At 38.6% G+C, this 16,181-nt stretch overlaps 1 protein-coding gene across 5 annotated transcripts in view; it reads right to left on the reverse strand.

The window, feature by feature from the left end:
• Positions 1-16,181, reverse strand: part of STXBP4 (syntaxin binding protein 4) — a 110,430-nt gene that overhangs the window by 33,582 nt on the left and 60,667 nt on the right. For all 5 annotated transcript variants that reach the window (XM_045587351.1, XM_045587350.1, XM_045587349.1 and 2 more), the window contains 3 exons: positions 14,297-14,413; positions 13,272-13,321; positions 11,040-11,173 (listed from right to left, as the gene is read on the reverse strand). In XM_045587351.1, coding sequence (XP_045443307.1) covers positions 11,040-11,173; positions 13,272-13,321; positions 14,297-14,413 — 301 coding nt within the window. The remainder of the gene's footprint in view (positions 1-11,039; positions 11,174-13,271; positions 13,322-14,296; positions 14,414-16,181) is intronic.

Consider the following 16,181-nt stretch of genomic DNA (forward strand, 5'->3'; position numbering starts at 1 on the left):
GCAGAGCAGCCAGGCAGGGCGGGATGCCTGCTATGAGGGGAAGCACAGAGGGCAGAGGGAGCTACAGGAGTGGCGCTCTGGCTGAAGCAAAGAATGAAGGCTCTGGCCGGGAATGAAGACGGGAAGGTGGCGGCCAGAGCGAAGGCCTGGGTCCCGGGTGCTGGCAGCCAGGGGAAGGAAGGCCTATTGTACAGATCTTCATGCATCAGGCCTCTAGTGTGTAAGAGGGAACTTTTTTTACCCAGGGAAACATTCTAGCCTTGCCACTCTGAAGGTCATTTTCTCAACTGGGAAGATACAGGCAAATGTCAAGTTTGTTTTTCACAAACATACCAGGCACTCTCCTGCCTCAGGGCCTTTGCACTTGCTGCTGGGACATTCTTCTATGAGATATCTCTATGGCTTACTCCTTCCTCTGAGGGGTGGCGTGACTGTGAAAATGTAGCTTACCATAAAGGTTTGCAATGAATGGGTGACTACTCATACCCATTCCTGGGCACTTCTACCCTCTATACAAGTTCAGCAAGGCCTCCCTCTCCATATACAAGACTGTAATATGGGAGCCCTGGAGACCGCCAGTTAGACTTAAACTTCTCTATTATTTCAAACTTTATATTCATGAAGTAAATGTGAGTTGAAGCTGGGTTTCTTATGCAAATATAAGTGCTACTTAAAGAGTGAAATGTTAGTTTGCAATTGTTTTCACGGTTTCAGCACATGGTTTCCTGTGTGTTTTCAGTGGAGTGACTTAACAATGACAGATGACACAGATCTACATTAGTAGGAACCTTTCACCACCTTCCAAGGTTTCCAGCTCTCCCCCTACTCCTCCAATGAAGAGCGGGGAAGAAGAGAAGCATTTACCCTCAGACAAGTCTGCAAGGACAAACTACTTCCTTTGCATAATGACAATGAATGATGAAAATTATAATGATAATATATATTGAGTACCTACCAGATGTGAGTCAGCTTATAAACATTATCTTTAATAAGCTTGTTACTTCAGCCGAGACCGGTTTGGCTCAATGGATAGAGCGTCGGCTTGGGGACTGAAGGGTCCCGGGTTCGATTCCAGTCAAGAGCATGTACCTTGGTTGCGGGCATATCCCCAGTAGAGGGTGTGCAAGAGGCAGCTGATCGATGACTCTCTCTCATCGATGTTTCTAACTCTCTATCTCTCTCCCTTCCTCTCTGTACAAAATCAATTTAAAAAAATATTTAAAAAAAATAAGCTTGTTACTTCAGATGTATTATATTTAATTATTGTAATAACTCTGAGTTGGTGATATCTCCATGTTCATAGATGAAAAAATGAGACTCAAAGAGCTAAAAGTAACCCCAAAACACAAATCTATTGGGTAGTAAAGCTGTATTTGAACTATTCTGCATCTCTACAAGTAAAAAATGAGTTTAACCAAAGAATTTAAATACATAACCAACGAACACAGACAATAGTGGGGTGAAGGCCTAGGGGTGGGTAGGAGTGGGATGAAGGGGGCCAGAAGGAATGTCTATAATATTTTCAACAATACTTAATTTATAAAGATAAATTTAAAAAATGAACCTATTGTTTTGATAAAGATAGCATTTAGGGTACATAGAACTGATTTTTATGTAAAAACTACAGACAACTTCACAAATGTTACTCCATTTTAGCCCGTAATGTAATGAGCCAAGATGCTCATTCTTTCCATTTTATAAATGGAGCAAAAGCGAGGTTGAGGAATTAACTCCAGAATTAAAAGATCTCGTGCAAGAAGAAGATTCTCTCACTCCCAAATTATTCTGGGAGTGAATTTATGTTGACCTTAACTTTCATTAGCATTTGGGAGAAGAAATGAGAAATACCAATAGCATTGTGCAGCCCCAAGACCTAATCATCTGACTCTAATTGGCATGTTTTTGAAAAAGATTAATAAAGATTCAGTTCTTGATTCTGTATCTTCGGTTTTAAGGTCTTTAACCTAGGTGGATTTATTATTCCCCTTTTATGCATTGTTTTGTAAATGATGCCAAAGGGAGTTTTTATTTCTTATTGTGAGGTTTCCATGATGCTTAACTTTTTTTTTTAAACTTTTAAAAGATGGTTTAAATTTCAGAAATAACAAATGCTCCCTCTAAAAAGAATATTCAAAGACAAGTTTCTAAACACACACACACACACACACACACACACACACACACACAAAAAAAAAAAAAAAAAAAAAAAAAGAAAAGAAAAGAAAAGAAAAAGAAAACAAAACCTAGATACCCTGCTAATTTGACTTCCTGGAAAACTAATGCATCAGAGTTAGGTATCCTCTATACCTGATAGAAAATTGGGAAAGTGTTTGAACCAATGAAAGCTGGTGCTTTATTCTGAAGATGTAAGTCAGGAAAATTAGTTTAGATGAGGTAAATTTTGGTCAATGATTCTAATTAAAATAAAGAATGAACTCTAAACATAATCTTCTATTTACAGTGTTTTACATTTTACAAAGCATTTTAATATAGTTCCCTTTGTGCTTCAAATAATGTCATGAAGACTGTATTCCCACTCCAGAAACTTAGGTAACTAAGAAGTCAAACCTATTGAGTATAAACTCCTCTCCCCTTCCTGCCGTTATATACTACAAAGAGAAAAAATATCCCAATTCAATTGTGATGTAATGACAAACTATTTCCGCTACAGACCCACAGGACTCATCAGAAGATCTGAGTTAGGGTTCTGGGATTGCCTGCTCCTCGCCTGTGACTTAAGTACATCATTTAAGTTCTCTGAGCCTTGATCTTTTTCTTCCTTCTAAATTATTTCTAATAATGCCTACCTCACAGGATTTATTGATGTGCAGACATATTGATGTAAAATAGTACTTTTAAACTTTATGTAAAACTGATAAAATGTAAAAACCTTTTATCTCTATGATATTACGATTTCAAAATATATTATCTGTCCCAGTAATAGTCATATTCCTTGGTTGAAGGCAGACAGTTCTGGATCAAAATTGAACTCGTTCATCACATTAAATTATTGCTCGAGCTGCTACTGCACGCAATGGCTCCCACTGCTGTCTTTTCTGAGATGAGCTGTTGCTACTTTGTCCTCATTTGCCCTCTGGAGAACACCCATCCCATTAACCCCCCAAAATTTACTCCGTTTGGATGAGGACATGCTCAGTCCTTGAAGGGTAAATCTTTTTTTTTTTTCTGGCATCATTTACCTTTTGCTTGTCCAGACAGTTACAGGACTGCAGTGTGAACTATATGTTAGACATTCTGTTGTTATAGTCAGTTCTAACCGTGAAAGAAACTGGAGTTCCATTTTTTGGAAGGCAGGTAATTTAACAGACTTTACCATCAATGCCCTTCTGTAGTTTTTGAAGCAGCCCTGGTAATTTTTTTCCCTGCTTTTGTGTTAGAAATCATTTTGTGTTATGATCTGTTCATCGTGGTAGTCCTAAAGTGTACAGGCTTTTACTAGATTAAACCTTAGATGCTGTCCATTCCGCAATCCCCTTGACAACCATACTTCTGTCCCGTGGAGTCTGCTCATCTAGCCAAGCCCTCCTATATTACGGCTGCTGGCAGTCTATGTGATTAAATCTGGACCTGAAAAACCTTCCTGGTAACGACCTTCCATGAAAATGCATACCGGGTAGTAGTTCTTGGATCACTACCCACTTGATATCTGTGTGTGTGCACCAAATACAGGAAATACGGCGGTTTTATGATTTTATAACAAACTGTATTAAGTTTGCTTCTTGTATACCGACAAGAGAATGGGAGAGGATTATTACAGATTTGGTATTATTAAACAATTTCACCACTTTCAGTTCATGGAATTTGTTTCATGAAAAAGGCACATACTCAATAGTTAACTAACGTGCCGAAGGAGTAATAGGGAAACATGAGGTCGGCTAAGATCTGTGATGACAACACAGCATTGCTTTGTGCATCTGGAGTCATGGGCCCCATATGCACAGGGATATCAAGTTTGAACATCAGTATTGAATTTCAGGTGTTCCCAACGTGATCCACTCACATTAGTAGATGTAATACTAACCTCCTTTTAAACAAGGAGCATTTGCTCCTAGTTCCTCCAAACCGAACCCAAGCTACTACCATCTCCCTCCCTTGTCGACCACTGCAGCAGCCAAGTAATCTTCCTGCTTTCTTTACTCTTGCGCCTCTTACAGTCCAGTTTCAAAGAAATGCCTCAATAATCATAAAATGTAGATCAGGTCATATTACTCCTCCTGCTTAAAACCATCCATGGCTCCTATGGCACAAAAGAAAATCCGAACTCCTAAGGATGGTGTCCAAAGCCCTGTCTACCTGGCTCCTTCCTCTACCTCCACCCTCTCTTGTCACTCTCTTGCTTTCTCTTGTCACTCTCCAGCTTACTCCTATGTATCAAATATCCGGGCTTTTGTCTGTCCTGCAGCTGTGTTAAGATTGCTCCTACCAGGGCTTTTGTACTTGGCCTGAAAAGCTCTTCCCATAGATTTTCTCCAGGCGAGATCTTGGCTCAAATGTCACCCCTTTATAGAGGAGTAACAACCCCACTTATACATCAGCTGGTTTTGTTATGTTTGTACCAGTCATCACTATCTGGAATTCTTACTCACTTATTTGCTAACTTGTTTGTCCTCTCTGCCCATAAGAAATGGGATGGCAAGGCTTTGTTCGTGCTGTTATTCCAGTGCCTACGTTAGGCGCTGGCCCACTGTGGATACTAAAGGAATAGTTCATGAAAGAATGAAGCAAGGAATCTAAATGATTACATTTTCTTAAGTGATATAGTTTTCTGGAAATAAAACTGTACCAGGAAGGAAATGACTGATTTTTCTCGAAGCTAATAATAATTTGCCCATTTAAAACAAAATTAAATAACCCAAGCATAGTTTCTTTCCCAGAAATCACCCAAGATTGAATCTGATATTCTTCCTTAATGGAACATTTCAGAAGTGGCCTACTTTTAATTTGCAACGATACAGGAAAATATACGAGCTTAGCATTTTCTATAAACATTTACAGTGGCTATTATCTGGCTCTGAATAACCAAGTCTCCAGAGAAAAGGTCTGCCTTATGAAAGCAGGTGGACATGTCTCTCTAATGGCATCAGAATCATTCTAAGCGATTCCCTGATGCTTGGAACACTCTCCTAACTTCCAGAAGAAAGATACATAAACATGCATGATTACTTTATGGGGAAGTATATTCCATAATGCCCATTCTAAATAGGACAGCTGACTTTCACCAAAGACATCTGACTCTCCCTTTGATAAATTCATGTTAATAAAAATAACTGTAGCCGAAACTGGTTTGGCTCAGTGGATAGAGCGTCAGCCTGCCGACTGAAGGGTCCCAGGTCAAGGGCATGTACCTTGGTTGCGGGCACATCCCCAGTGGGGGGTGTGCAGGAAGCAGCTGGTCGATGTTTCTCTCTCATCAATGTTTCTAACTCTCTGTCCCTCTCCCTTCCTCTCTGTAAAAAAAATCAATAAAATATATTTTTAAAAATGAGTTCTGGGGGAAATAAGAAAAGCAATGATGATAGTTTGAGACCCAGAATAAGTACAATGAGAAGATGCTTTATCTAATCTGAGTTTTGGATCCAAAAGAAAAGTTATGAAGGCCTTCAAATGCATTTTCCCGTTTTCTCCTAAAACCTTTCCCCATCTGCCTAAATCACTTCTGATGAGCTACTACAGACCTTCTAAATTTTAAAAGTTAAAAAATATTGCTAATTTCAGGCAGGAACACCTGAATTGATGCAGGAGGCTCACATAGACAAACATGAAATCAGATGGTCATTGCTTGGTAGGAGGAAAGTTCAGCCTTATTTTCAAATGGCTGAATAAGAATTACATACTTATGCAACCAATTTGTAACAGTTGAATATCCATATTTCTATTATAAGAAACGATGTGATAAAAATACTTAGGTATGCACTTTTATGCACATCTCTCATTATTTTCTTTGCAAAAAAAAAAAAAAATACCAGTAAGTGTGATTATTAAGTTAAAAAATATGACCATTAAAATTTTTTTAACTTACTAGGTTAAAATATATGACCATTACAACATTTTTATTTTTTATTTTTACTTTCACAGAAACTTTTCAAAGAGACATTTCACAAGCTCCTGCTATGCACAGTAAAACTGATTCCCAAGAATGCTGTGCCCAGTTACATCCCCACCTGCGGTGGATCAGAATGTTCACTTTCAAATTTAATAAGGGTCCAGGATTGGATGGCTCTAAATCAGGGGATTTTTTCTTTCTTTAGTATGAACATAGGAGCAACTTAAGTAAAGACAGTGCATTCTCCATGGACTCCTTGCTTCCTTGGCTCAGGAGTCATTTGGATCCTTGCAGGGGTAGAAACCTTTGCTCCAGCTGCTCATCTAAATTCTGTGAGCCTCGGAGGCTTAAGGGCCCACCTGTCATTAGTTTCACCCTCCGTTTCGGTGCAGGGAGAGGTTCCTTTCTTGGTTTCAATCTTTGAAACACACGAACGCAGTTTTAAATGTCATTTCTAAGTATAAGAGCAGAATGGGGAGGTTTTGGCCTGAGATCACTACCATCTTGTTCCCAGAGTCTATTCTGAATCCCAACAGCTCTATTTTCTAGCTTTAGTACCGTGGACTTTTTCCATCGTCGCACATTGGTATATTTATGTATATATTTGTTTAGAGGAGCTTGGATGAAGTGTGTGTGTGTGCGTGCGTGCGTGTGATGCATTTCTCTTTATAAAAGCTTGAATGCAGAGAGCTCTGTGCTCAGAATTGGCCTTTGACCTCTGATAGGATGTGTGACCCTGGTTGCCCCAACATTCACCAAGTTGTTCAGGCTAGAGGCTGGCCAATATGCATTCACACTGTGTGTACAAGGATGATGCAGAGGAGCAAGCCAGGGCCAGAGGTGGTTTGCAGAGCATTGTGGCACTAGGTGCAGAAGCTGCTGTGTCAACTCCTTTTAAAGCTTTCTGGATGACCAGGGCATGTCAGATCTAAAGTGTTTCTAGGCTGCCTAAGGACCAGGCCCCGGGAGGCCTTCTGCTTGACAGAGAATGTGTGTGAACCTTGCGAACTGCAAAAATGCCATTGAGCCCAGCTGCTGTGGCTCAGTGGTTGAGTGTCAACCTATGAACCAGGAGGTTGCAGTGTGATTTCCAGTCAGGGCACATGTCTGGGTTGGTGGTTCGATTCCCAGTGGGGGTGTGCAGGCTGTTTCTCTCTCTCCCTCTCTTTTCCTCTCCGAAATCAATAAAGAAATTTTTTTTTTAAAATGCCATCGACTCACAAAGAGAAAAACGAGTGTCTACTCGCCAGGGAGTTTCTGACTTTATTGCCCCTTCAAATTCGAATGCAGTATGGAGGGTCCTCCTGCCAGGGTTCCTCATCATTGCTACTGTGGTGCCAGAAGGAGGAGGAACAAGTTGGCCCTTTGTGTTTTCCTTCTGAGAGGTGCTACCACCCTCCTAGCCCCCTCGGTACTGAAAAGACTTGGGTTTGGGGAGGGGGACCTGCCTGTAACTGCTGGTGAAGACTTTACCCTATTTGGATAGAACATTAATCATTTCCATGGGAATCCTGAAGGAATGCCTGTGTTTATGCTACTAATTACTCAGGAAGTCAGTAAGTCCTCTTTTTATTAAAGACCTCCTCAGGGATTACCTAGCTAGATTAGGCATTTTATTAGGCATTTTTAAACCAGAACTGCCTCTTCCTGCTTTTGTTAGAGTTAGCTTGTCCATCTAGATGTCAATCAAAAAAGATTATAGTTCAAAGCAAGTAGTTATTTTAAATAAAGGTTACACGAAAGCATTCCAATATTGACCATGTAAGTATTGATGGAGAACAACGTAAGTACCTCCAAGGATTAAAAAAAAAAAAAGATTAAAAATGCCTATTCTGCCTACATACTGTTTCAATAGAAGTAATGTAACAGAACAGGCCAAGGTTTTCTTACAGTTAGCAATAAGCAACCAAAAGATGCTGACTCAGACATTTAGCCTCCGTTTCCTGTGATGACAATATTCTAACTCAAAATCCATAACAACATTAAATGTTCTATATTAGGAAAACCCCCCATCTTCCATATTTTAAAAAGTATCCAAATTGAAAGGAGCTTTAGGAAATAATTATTTAGTACTCTGCACAGAGAAAAGTTGCATGAAGTTAATTACTTTAAATAACAATGATAATGTGGTGCAGCTTAGCAGCTATGGTAATGCCCATTTAAGAAGCCTCTCATGTTACCAGGTGCTCTGTGAGCTATTTTACATGTATCTCATTTAGTTCTCCAATCCTGCCACTTCCAACATGACCTCCACTTTTTAAGTGAGGAAACAGGCCCAGAGGTTAAGTCATGTGCCCAAGACAGCTGGGGCACTAATTGGGATGCTCTCTGGAGCATCCTTCTCTAGAGAAACTCAGAGATTCTGAGGAGCAGTATGGATGTGAACTGCTCCCCAGGCTGCCTCTATGATTCACAAACTTCCCCACTGCTCAAGGTATCTGCTGAGGGCAGGGAGCCATCTCTGTCAGTCATAAACTCCTGAAAACGAATGCAAGAACGATGTAATTGCACAATTCTGGGAGAAGGGCTTTCTCCAGATTTTAGTGTAGCCCATGATCAAAAAAAGGTTCACAGTTGTCTTGCAGACATTCTTTGGAAGATTGTTCTTAAGCTCTCAGACCCAAGAAATCTTATTCTCATTTCTGAGGAAATCACACAGTATTACATCTTAGAGAGTCCTTCTATTATGAAGAAAGTGGAGGCAATTACCCAAGCGAAAATTTCAGATTGTAACTTGAAATAACCAGATAGCCATGGCCCAGGAAATGAGGTGAAGGCTGAAGGTGAATTATCTACTTCATGGTAGTAAGTTTCTGTTTTTCATTGCATGTGTAGAAAATGCTACTGTGTAAAGAGACAGAAAAATGAGCTGATCTAAATTACTAAACTTAAAAAGATATATCATATAAAAGTATTGGGAAAATATGCCAGCACTGGCAACTACATTTCTAAATAAAAAGAAAACATAGAAACTATTTGCTAGTCTTAAACAAGATATGTATAACCTTGTAATGGATAAAAGTTACAGAAGGAATTTTTCACTTTTCTTCAAAGAAGTTCTGCTGAACTTTAGACATTTTCTTTGAATAACCATGTTTGACAAATATAAAAGTTAATGTCAGCAAGGTAATTAAAATGAATGACGGCAGTGTCACTGGGCTATGTCTGTGAAGGTGCTTCCCTACCCTGATCCCACTCTAACTTAAAAATGTCTGATATATACAATTGGGAGCTTGCGCATATATATTGGGAGTGGTTATTATTATTTTTAATAAATATATTTTATTGATTTTTTACAGAGAGGAAGAGAGAGAGATAAAAAGTTAGAAACATCGATGAGAGAGAATCATCGATCAGCTGCCTCTTGCACACCCCCTACTGGGGATGTGCCCGCAACCAAGGTACATGCCCTTGACCAGAATCGAACCCAGGACCTTTCAGTCCGTAGGCCGATGCCAAACCGGTATCGGCAGGAGTGGTTATTTTTTATTCTCTTCCCCCTTAAAACCTACAGGATTTATTTACATAAAGAGTTCTTACAGGTTTTTTGAGATGTAATTTGATTTTTTTTTAAAGTAATACATTATACAAAAATTTAAAAAGCCCTACTGCATAAACTAAGCAGCTACTATTAGAGCCACCAGTTCTAATCCTCTATAACAAAGTATTGAAGGAAAAAGTTACCCCCCAAAATTTTGAACATTGCTCTCCACCAAGTCAAGTCAAGCCATCTACTGCTTAGGACATAACTCAAAATTTATTATTTTAATACTTATTCAATGTAGAATTTTATCTGTATCTCTCTATACTTTTATCTATATATAGTTTATATCTGGTCCCCAGCACAGAAAAATGAAGAATGGCAAACTAGAGAAATAGTGAAATGTTAGTGGCCAGCACAAAAGCAACTGGCAGACTGACTGACATCAAGGGAAGAACAACAAGAAAAACAAAACAAATAAGAAAGGAATCCACATGCACGAAGGGGTAGCATGAGGGAAGGATGGAAATGTCCCGTCATCCCAGTTTCCCCTAAGGGTCCCCTGTCCTGTGAAGTGCTGGAAGTTCTCTTTCTAGCTCAGTGATGCCTCGGGCCCTGGCAGATCATGCATTTCCTAGAGAGGTGTTCTCCCAGACTTGCTGAGGAGTGAATGCCTGAGCAAGCAGCCCTGAAGAGCAGGGAACTGGTTCAGCTCTTCGTCAGCCCTTTAATTAATTACCTCGCTGGCTGCCCCACAGCCTAGTTTTCCCTGCCTGTGATCCTGGGGACTTCCCTGCTGTTCTGCTGAATTCACTGTTACATCATCTTGTCTTTCGCATTTACTGTATTTTAGGGGTCTTTAGCTCAGCTGGGTTGTACCTTCAATCTTACTCCATTTGATGCCTACATATTTTTTTAATTGTTTTTTTGTTTTGTTTTGTGTTTTTTTTGGCCCGGGGGGAAGGGAGAGGGAGAGAGAAAGAGAGAACCATCCGTGTGAGAGGGAAACATTGATTGGTTGCCTCCCATATGCACTCCAAGCAGGGATCAGACCCCACCTGGACACATGCCCTGACAGGGAAAAGAACCCACAACCATTTGGTGTGCGAAATGGTACTCCAACCAACTGAGCTGCGCCAGTCAAGGATCCATCTATTCATATTGTTCAAAAATTCCTCCAGGTTGACTCCACCCTTCCAGGTTTCCAGTGCTGTCAGGACCTATTTTTATGCTTATTCTTCCACATCAAAGAGACTTTGGATGGAAGTAAAGACATATCTTAATCAGCTATCTTCTGTTGGAAGCCATTCTGGGCAGTGTAAGTAAAACAAATATTCCCCCCCTGTAACCAGTGCATTAACATTTTACCACTTAACTATCAATGTTACTGTAGCCAAACTAACCCTTCAACACATCCAACGGTCAAACATGAAATCTTCTTTTGTTTCGTGAAATCAATTAATTTTAAAAAGTGAAAACAACTCGAAAACTTACAGTCCATATCAAGTACGGCACGAACGGATCTAACGAGTTCCTTAGACTCCAGGGCCAGCGAGGCTGGGATGTTGCGGCCATTCCTGCCCAGCGATGTGAGGGAAGTCTGAGAGGCTAGCAAGGCTCTTCTTTCACTGTGAGGGCCATACAACAAAAGTCATCACACAATAAATAGCATCTATCTTTGCTAAATCTGAATTCGTATTAGTTATACATTTGTACAGAAATATTTCTACATCTGGGAACATTGTCTTCTTACAGCCATAAATGAAGTAATTCACAGAAAACATTACTTCTGTTTTTAATTCTTGACTGTGTAATAAGTAGGCATATGTTAAAAAAAGGCATAGAAGGATGGCCCACCTCCTAAATATATAATTTGTTGGGCTTTTTTAGTGAGTGCTTTTATTATGTTAATTTTGTAAAAATTCAAGTTAAGCCCATAAACATAAATTTATTAAGCATGCATCTACTATTACTTCTTATAATATTAACTATAACTTCAATATGTATATATTACTCGTGAAATTATCTCTTAAGCACTTCCATTTGTTGCTCCTAAATCTAACAGCCTAGAGCACTTAGGTTACTTAAAAAAATGCAAATGGCACCTGAAATAAATGCATTTAGATATAATTTAAAATGCAAGGGTTTGTTTACTGCAAAAAGCCATTATGCTAAGCATAATTCTTAAGCATAATAGGATTAATTAACAAGGAAAGATTAAAGCATCAATTATTAAATTCAAATACAGAACCTTTATTTTGTGTTGAATGACCAAGAAAAATATCCACCACAAAGATATAGTATATTAAAAAGACTGACCCAGCTGGTGTGGCTCCATGGATGAGCAATGACCTATGAACCAGAAAGCAATGGTTCAGTTCCCGGTCAGGGTACATGCCTGGGTTGTGGGCTCAATCTCCAATAGGGGGCATGCATGATGCAGCTGATCAATGATTCTCTCTCATCATTGATGTTTCTCTCTCTCTCTCCCCGCCACCCCCCCCCATCTCTCCTTCTCAGAAATCAATTTTTAAAATTCCTTAAAAACAAAAAGCTGATGAATATTCTATTGAGATCCTCCCCTTAGAACTCCCCTAACAACAACAATAACAACAACAACAAAAAAGACTGAACCAAATTTTGCTAGTGTCTAACTTTGCAAGACATGGTGAAAGTTTATTTAATGTTACTTTTAAAATTTATCTTTTTTTCATGAACTAGATTAAGGCAAGGGAAGACTGAATTATTATTCAGGGTCACAATGAGACTGTGGGGGTGCAGATAGAGGGCACACCTACAAGGGGAATGTGATTGCTGAGTATTTTAACATCCTTACTAAAAATAATTATCATGGAATTCACATAATTATCTTAAATCATAAGCAGCATGGGTGACAACTAAAAATGTTATATTCCTTCATCAGAAGAAATAAAACATTACAATAAAATGAGTTTAAAAGTGTACTACTATAGGATTTCTAAATTCAAAAAAATGCTGTGGAAACCTAAAATATAATAAGAATATAGTGAATCAGCTTTACTCAGTAAACTGCTTTTTTCATAGCATAAGGTAGAATTTGCCTATATTTCTGTAAGCACACATTGCTAGAAGTTGAATGCTAGTGTCAGCTACTATAAGATGAGGGGGGAAAAAAATCTTTCTTTTGCATCATGTATCGAAATGACCATAAACTTGCAGTTTGAAATAAGTAAATGTTATTAGTATGATTGTGGCTCCTAGTAAGAAACTTTATATTAGAAACCAACTGTGAATAATAACAAAATCAAGGTGTATTCTCCAAATACTAGTATCTATTTTTAATTCATGTCTACTGAATGATGAAAATGCAAGAAATGGATAGCATGAGCATGCTTGATAAACTTCTGTTTGCCATAACAACTAATATGCTGGATCAAGAGTTACCTTTAGCAGTGATTAGGATAGTAACTTTTATTCCTACATAGGATGCTTAATTTCTTTACAAAATTCAGCTTTAGAGTATGAGGATACAATGATTTGCTAAATATCTCCAGGAATTCCTTTCACAGAGATGAGGTTGACAATGACAAATCCTTGTATCTATTTCCATAAGACATTAAAGAATAGTATCCAATAGGAGTTACATTACATCTTAAACCTAAGAGACTTTTGTATTTTAGTCCCAATTACCAGATGAAAATGTAGTTAGGAGCCGTACTCTATAGGAAGCACTCAAAATATTCTTACCTTAAAGTTGATAATGGAGCATAATTATCAGAAAATACTTCTTGAATAGCCTGTCAACAAACAAAATAGCGAAGAAGATCTGTAAGTTTGATAGTTTTTAAAATGTCTTTTCTTGCTTTATTAATATTTATCACTTCTTCCCTCCGCCTCAATTGATTAAAAGGGTACTTCTGCCCCAGCTGCTTTGGCTCAGTGGATAGAATATCGGCCTGCAGTATGAAGCGTCCCGGTTTGACTCAAGACAAGGGCACATGCTCTGGTTGTGGGCTCAATACTCAATAGAGGGTGAGCAAAAGGCAGCTGATAAATGGTTCTCTGTCATCATTTGATGTTTCTATCTCTCTCTCCCTCTCCTTTTCTCTCTGAAATCAATAAAAAAATATATTTTTTAAAAGATATTTCTATTTTGTGGTGTTGGGGGGGGGATCAATTACAAGATCATGTAATTCTACTTTGAAATATAACCATAGAATATTTCTTTATAACTAGTAAAATGTTTATCTAATAATGTTTATAAAACATCAAGAGTTTTCTTAGGAAAGTATTCATTAACAAACAGTATACATTTGGGATCATGTTACCCTGTCTTAATAATGCCTCTTAATAACCTGTATGCTAGCTGTCTTTTCATTATCTAGGCAATTTAAATCTGACTCTAAGTTAATATTGCTGTTTTGGCCCACAGAGACTGCTTCACCAGCCACTGAACACTGATATTCATCTACAGAGCTTAGTTGCCTGTCCATTTGTGTGTTTTTTTAAATATATTTTATTGATTTTACACAGAGAGGAATTGAGAGGGATAGAGAGTTAGAAACATCGATGAGAGAGAAACAGAGACCAGCCACCTCCTGCACACCCCCCACTGGGGATGTGCCCGCAACCAAGATACGTGCCCCTGACCGGAATCGAACCTGGGACCTTTCAGTCTGCAGACCGACGCTCTATCCACTGAGCCAAACCGGTTTCGGCTGCCTGTCCATTTCTTAAAAATGGACATAGAGTAATGTAATAGGAACATTTACCTCTACAAAATGAAGTAGCTTTTCAGTAGATGCCTCGAAGGTTTTTCGAGCCACTTCTGATTTCCTCAATTGGCAGTCAAGCACTGTGATTCTCTTTCTTAACTCCTGAACACTTCCCTGGGGAGAGAGAGCAGAAAAGGTGGTCTTACGCCCTTCTTCCGCTGCACAGGTGCGGCTCCTACTTTAGCTCGCGTGAACTAGCACCCGACGTTGCCGTATCGTTTATTTTCTCTTTATTATTTGGGGCAGCACTTAAAAACAATGGCCCATTTAACAGTTAAACTGCACACGGGTGCTGCACATTGGATGAGATAAGCTTCATGTAACTTCATGACTTCCTATAATGAATGACACTTAAATTTGTTTACAGTGTTGTTTGGTTTTGCAACATGGCTTACCAGATGCTGACAGAAACCCTACCAGTGTGGCAAAAGTAAAACTTCTGAAGATATACGCCTGTGTTTAATATTACACAAGCCAATATGAAGCTGAGTGGGCAGGGAGGCAAGGGGTTCCGTGGGCAGCGGGCCTTCCATGCGGACAAGCAGCAGTGCCGAGTGAAGGCTGGAGTGAGAGTGACTGCAGCGTCATTTGCTCTGAGGGCACATGCTGGGCTCTGGCGGCCTGCAGCGTGGAGTTGCATCAGACATATGGCAGGTGGGAGAGCTCTAACGGTTGAACTAGGAAGACACAAACTCAAGGTGAACAGAGTTTTGACTTTGGCTCTGGTGAGCAGATTTTAACAAGTATCCCTTGAATAAGTGCTACCCACAAGCAGGTTTAAGGTCAGAATTTATACTGTGTAAATGCATAAGCTGAAAATTTAGTTTAAATGGGTCCCAAGCTGGTAGAAGAAAACACAAAACTTCTCTGCAGGGCCATTTTCTACACTGGAATCTTCAGTAATTCTCACAGACATTGTATCAAAAGAACCTGGCCTCAGAAATAAGCTACCATAAATGAAAAGTTCATCGAAGAAAACAAATTACAAGCGAAGTCCTATAAAGATGATAGATACTAGAGTAATCAGATATTAGAATATAAAGTAATACTATTTTTTAAAACTTAAGAAGAAATTAAAAGCAAAATAAAGGGTTAAATTACTATCAAAATAGATCCAATGATATAAAAAAATTAATCTTAAAAAATAAAAATGTAACCATAATTAAATTAGAAGGTCAATTTATGGGCTTACTATCCAATTAGATACAGTTGAAAAGATTATGGGTAAGCTGGAAGGCAGAGGTAAAGAAGATCTTTATAATGAAGCAGAAAGATAAAAATGGAAAACATAAAAGAAAGAGAAGAGGTAAGGAGAAAAGACCTTGCATACATCCAACCTAAATTACACAAGAAAGACCTAAAAGAATGAACAAAAAAATAGCTGAGAATAACACTATGCTTTTAAAAAAATGGCAAAGGAAATTTTTCTTCAGGAAGCTCAATGAATAGAAATAATTAAGTCAACACATGACTCTTCATGGTCAAACTGCTGAACACTGATGATAAAGAGATCTTAAAATCATCTACAAAAAACAATAGATTTCAAGCAAATGACTGGTTGATGATTACTGTAACCATGGAGTAAAAACACTGAAAAAATCTCAGGCAAACAAAAATGGAGAGAGTTTATTATCAATAGGTCCTCACTGGACAAATTTCTAAAAGCTGCACTTCAGAAAGAAAGAAAATAATTCTAGCAAGAAGGTCTAAGAAAGAAAGACTGTTGCACATAGAAAATGGTAAGCATGGCGGTCTACTAAACAAAGGTAGTAATCATGTCTAAGTTATGGTGTTAAAAGTCAAGAAAAAACTAAAATAGTGACAATAGAAATGAAGTAGGATTGAATTTGTTCTAAAGTACTTTTAGAAGAAGGGGGAAAGC

This window comes from Pipistrellus kuhlii, unplaced genomic scaffold (genome assembly GCF_014108245.1).
Source record: "Pipistrellus kuhlii isolate mPipKuh1 unplaced genomic scaffold, mPipKuh1.p scaffold_m20_p_28, whole genome shotgun sequence".
Taxonomy (NCBI): Eukaryota; Metazoa; Chordata; class Mammalia; order Chiroptera; family Vespertilionidae; genus Pipistrellus; species Pipistrellus kuhlii.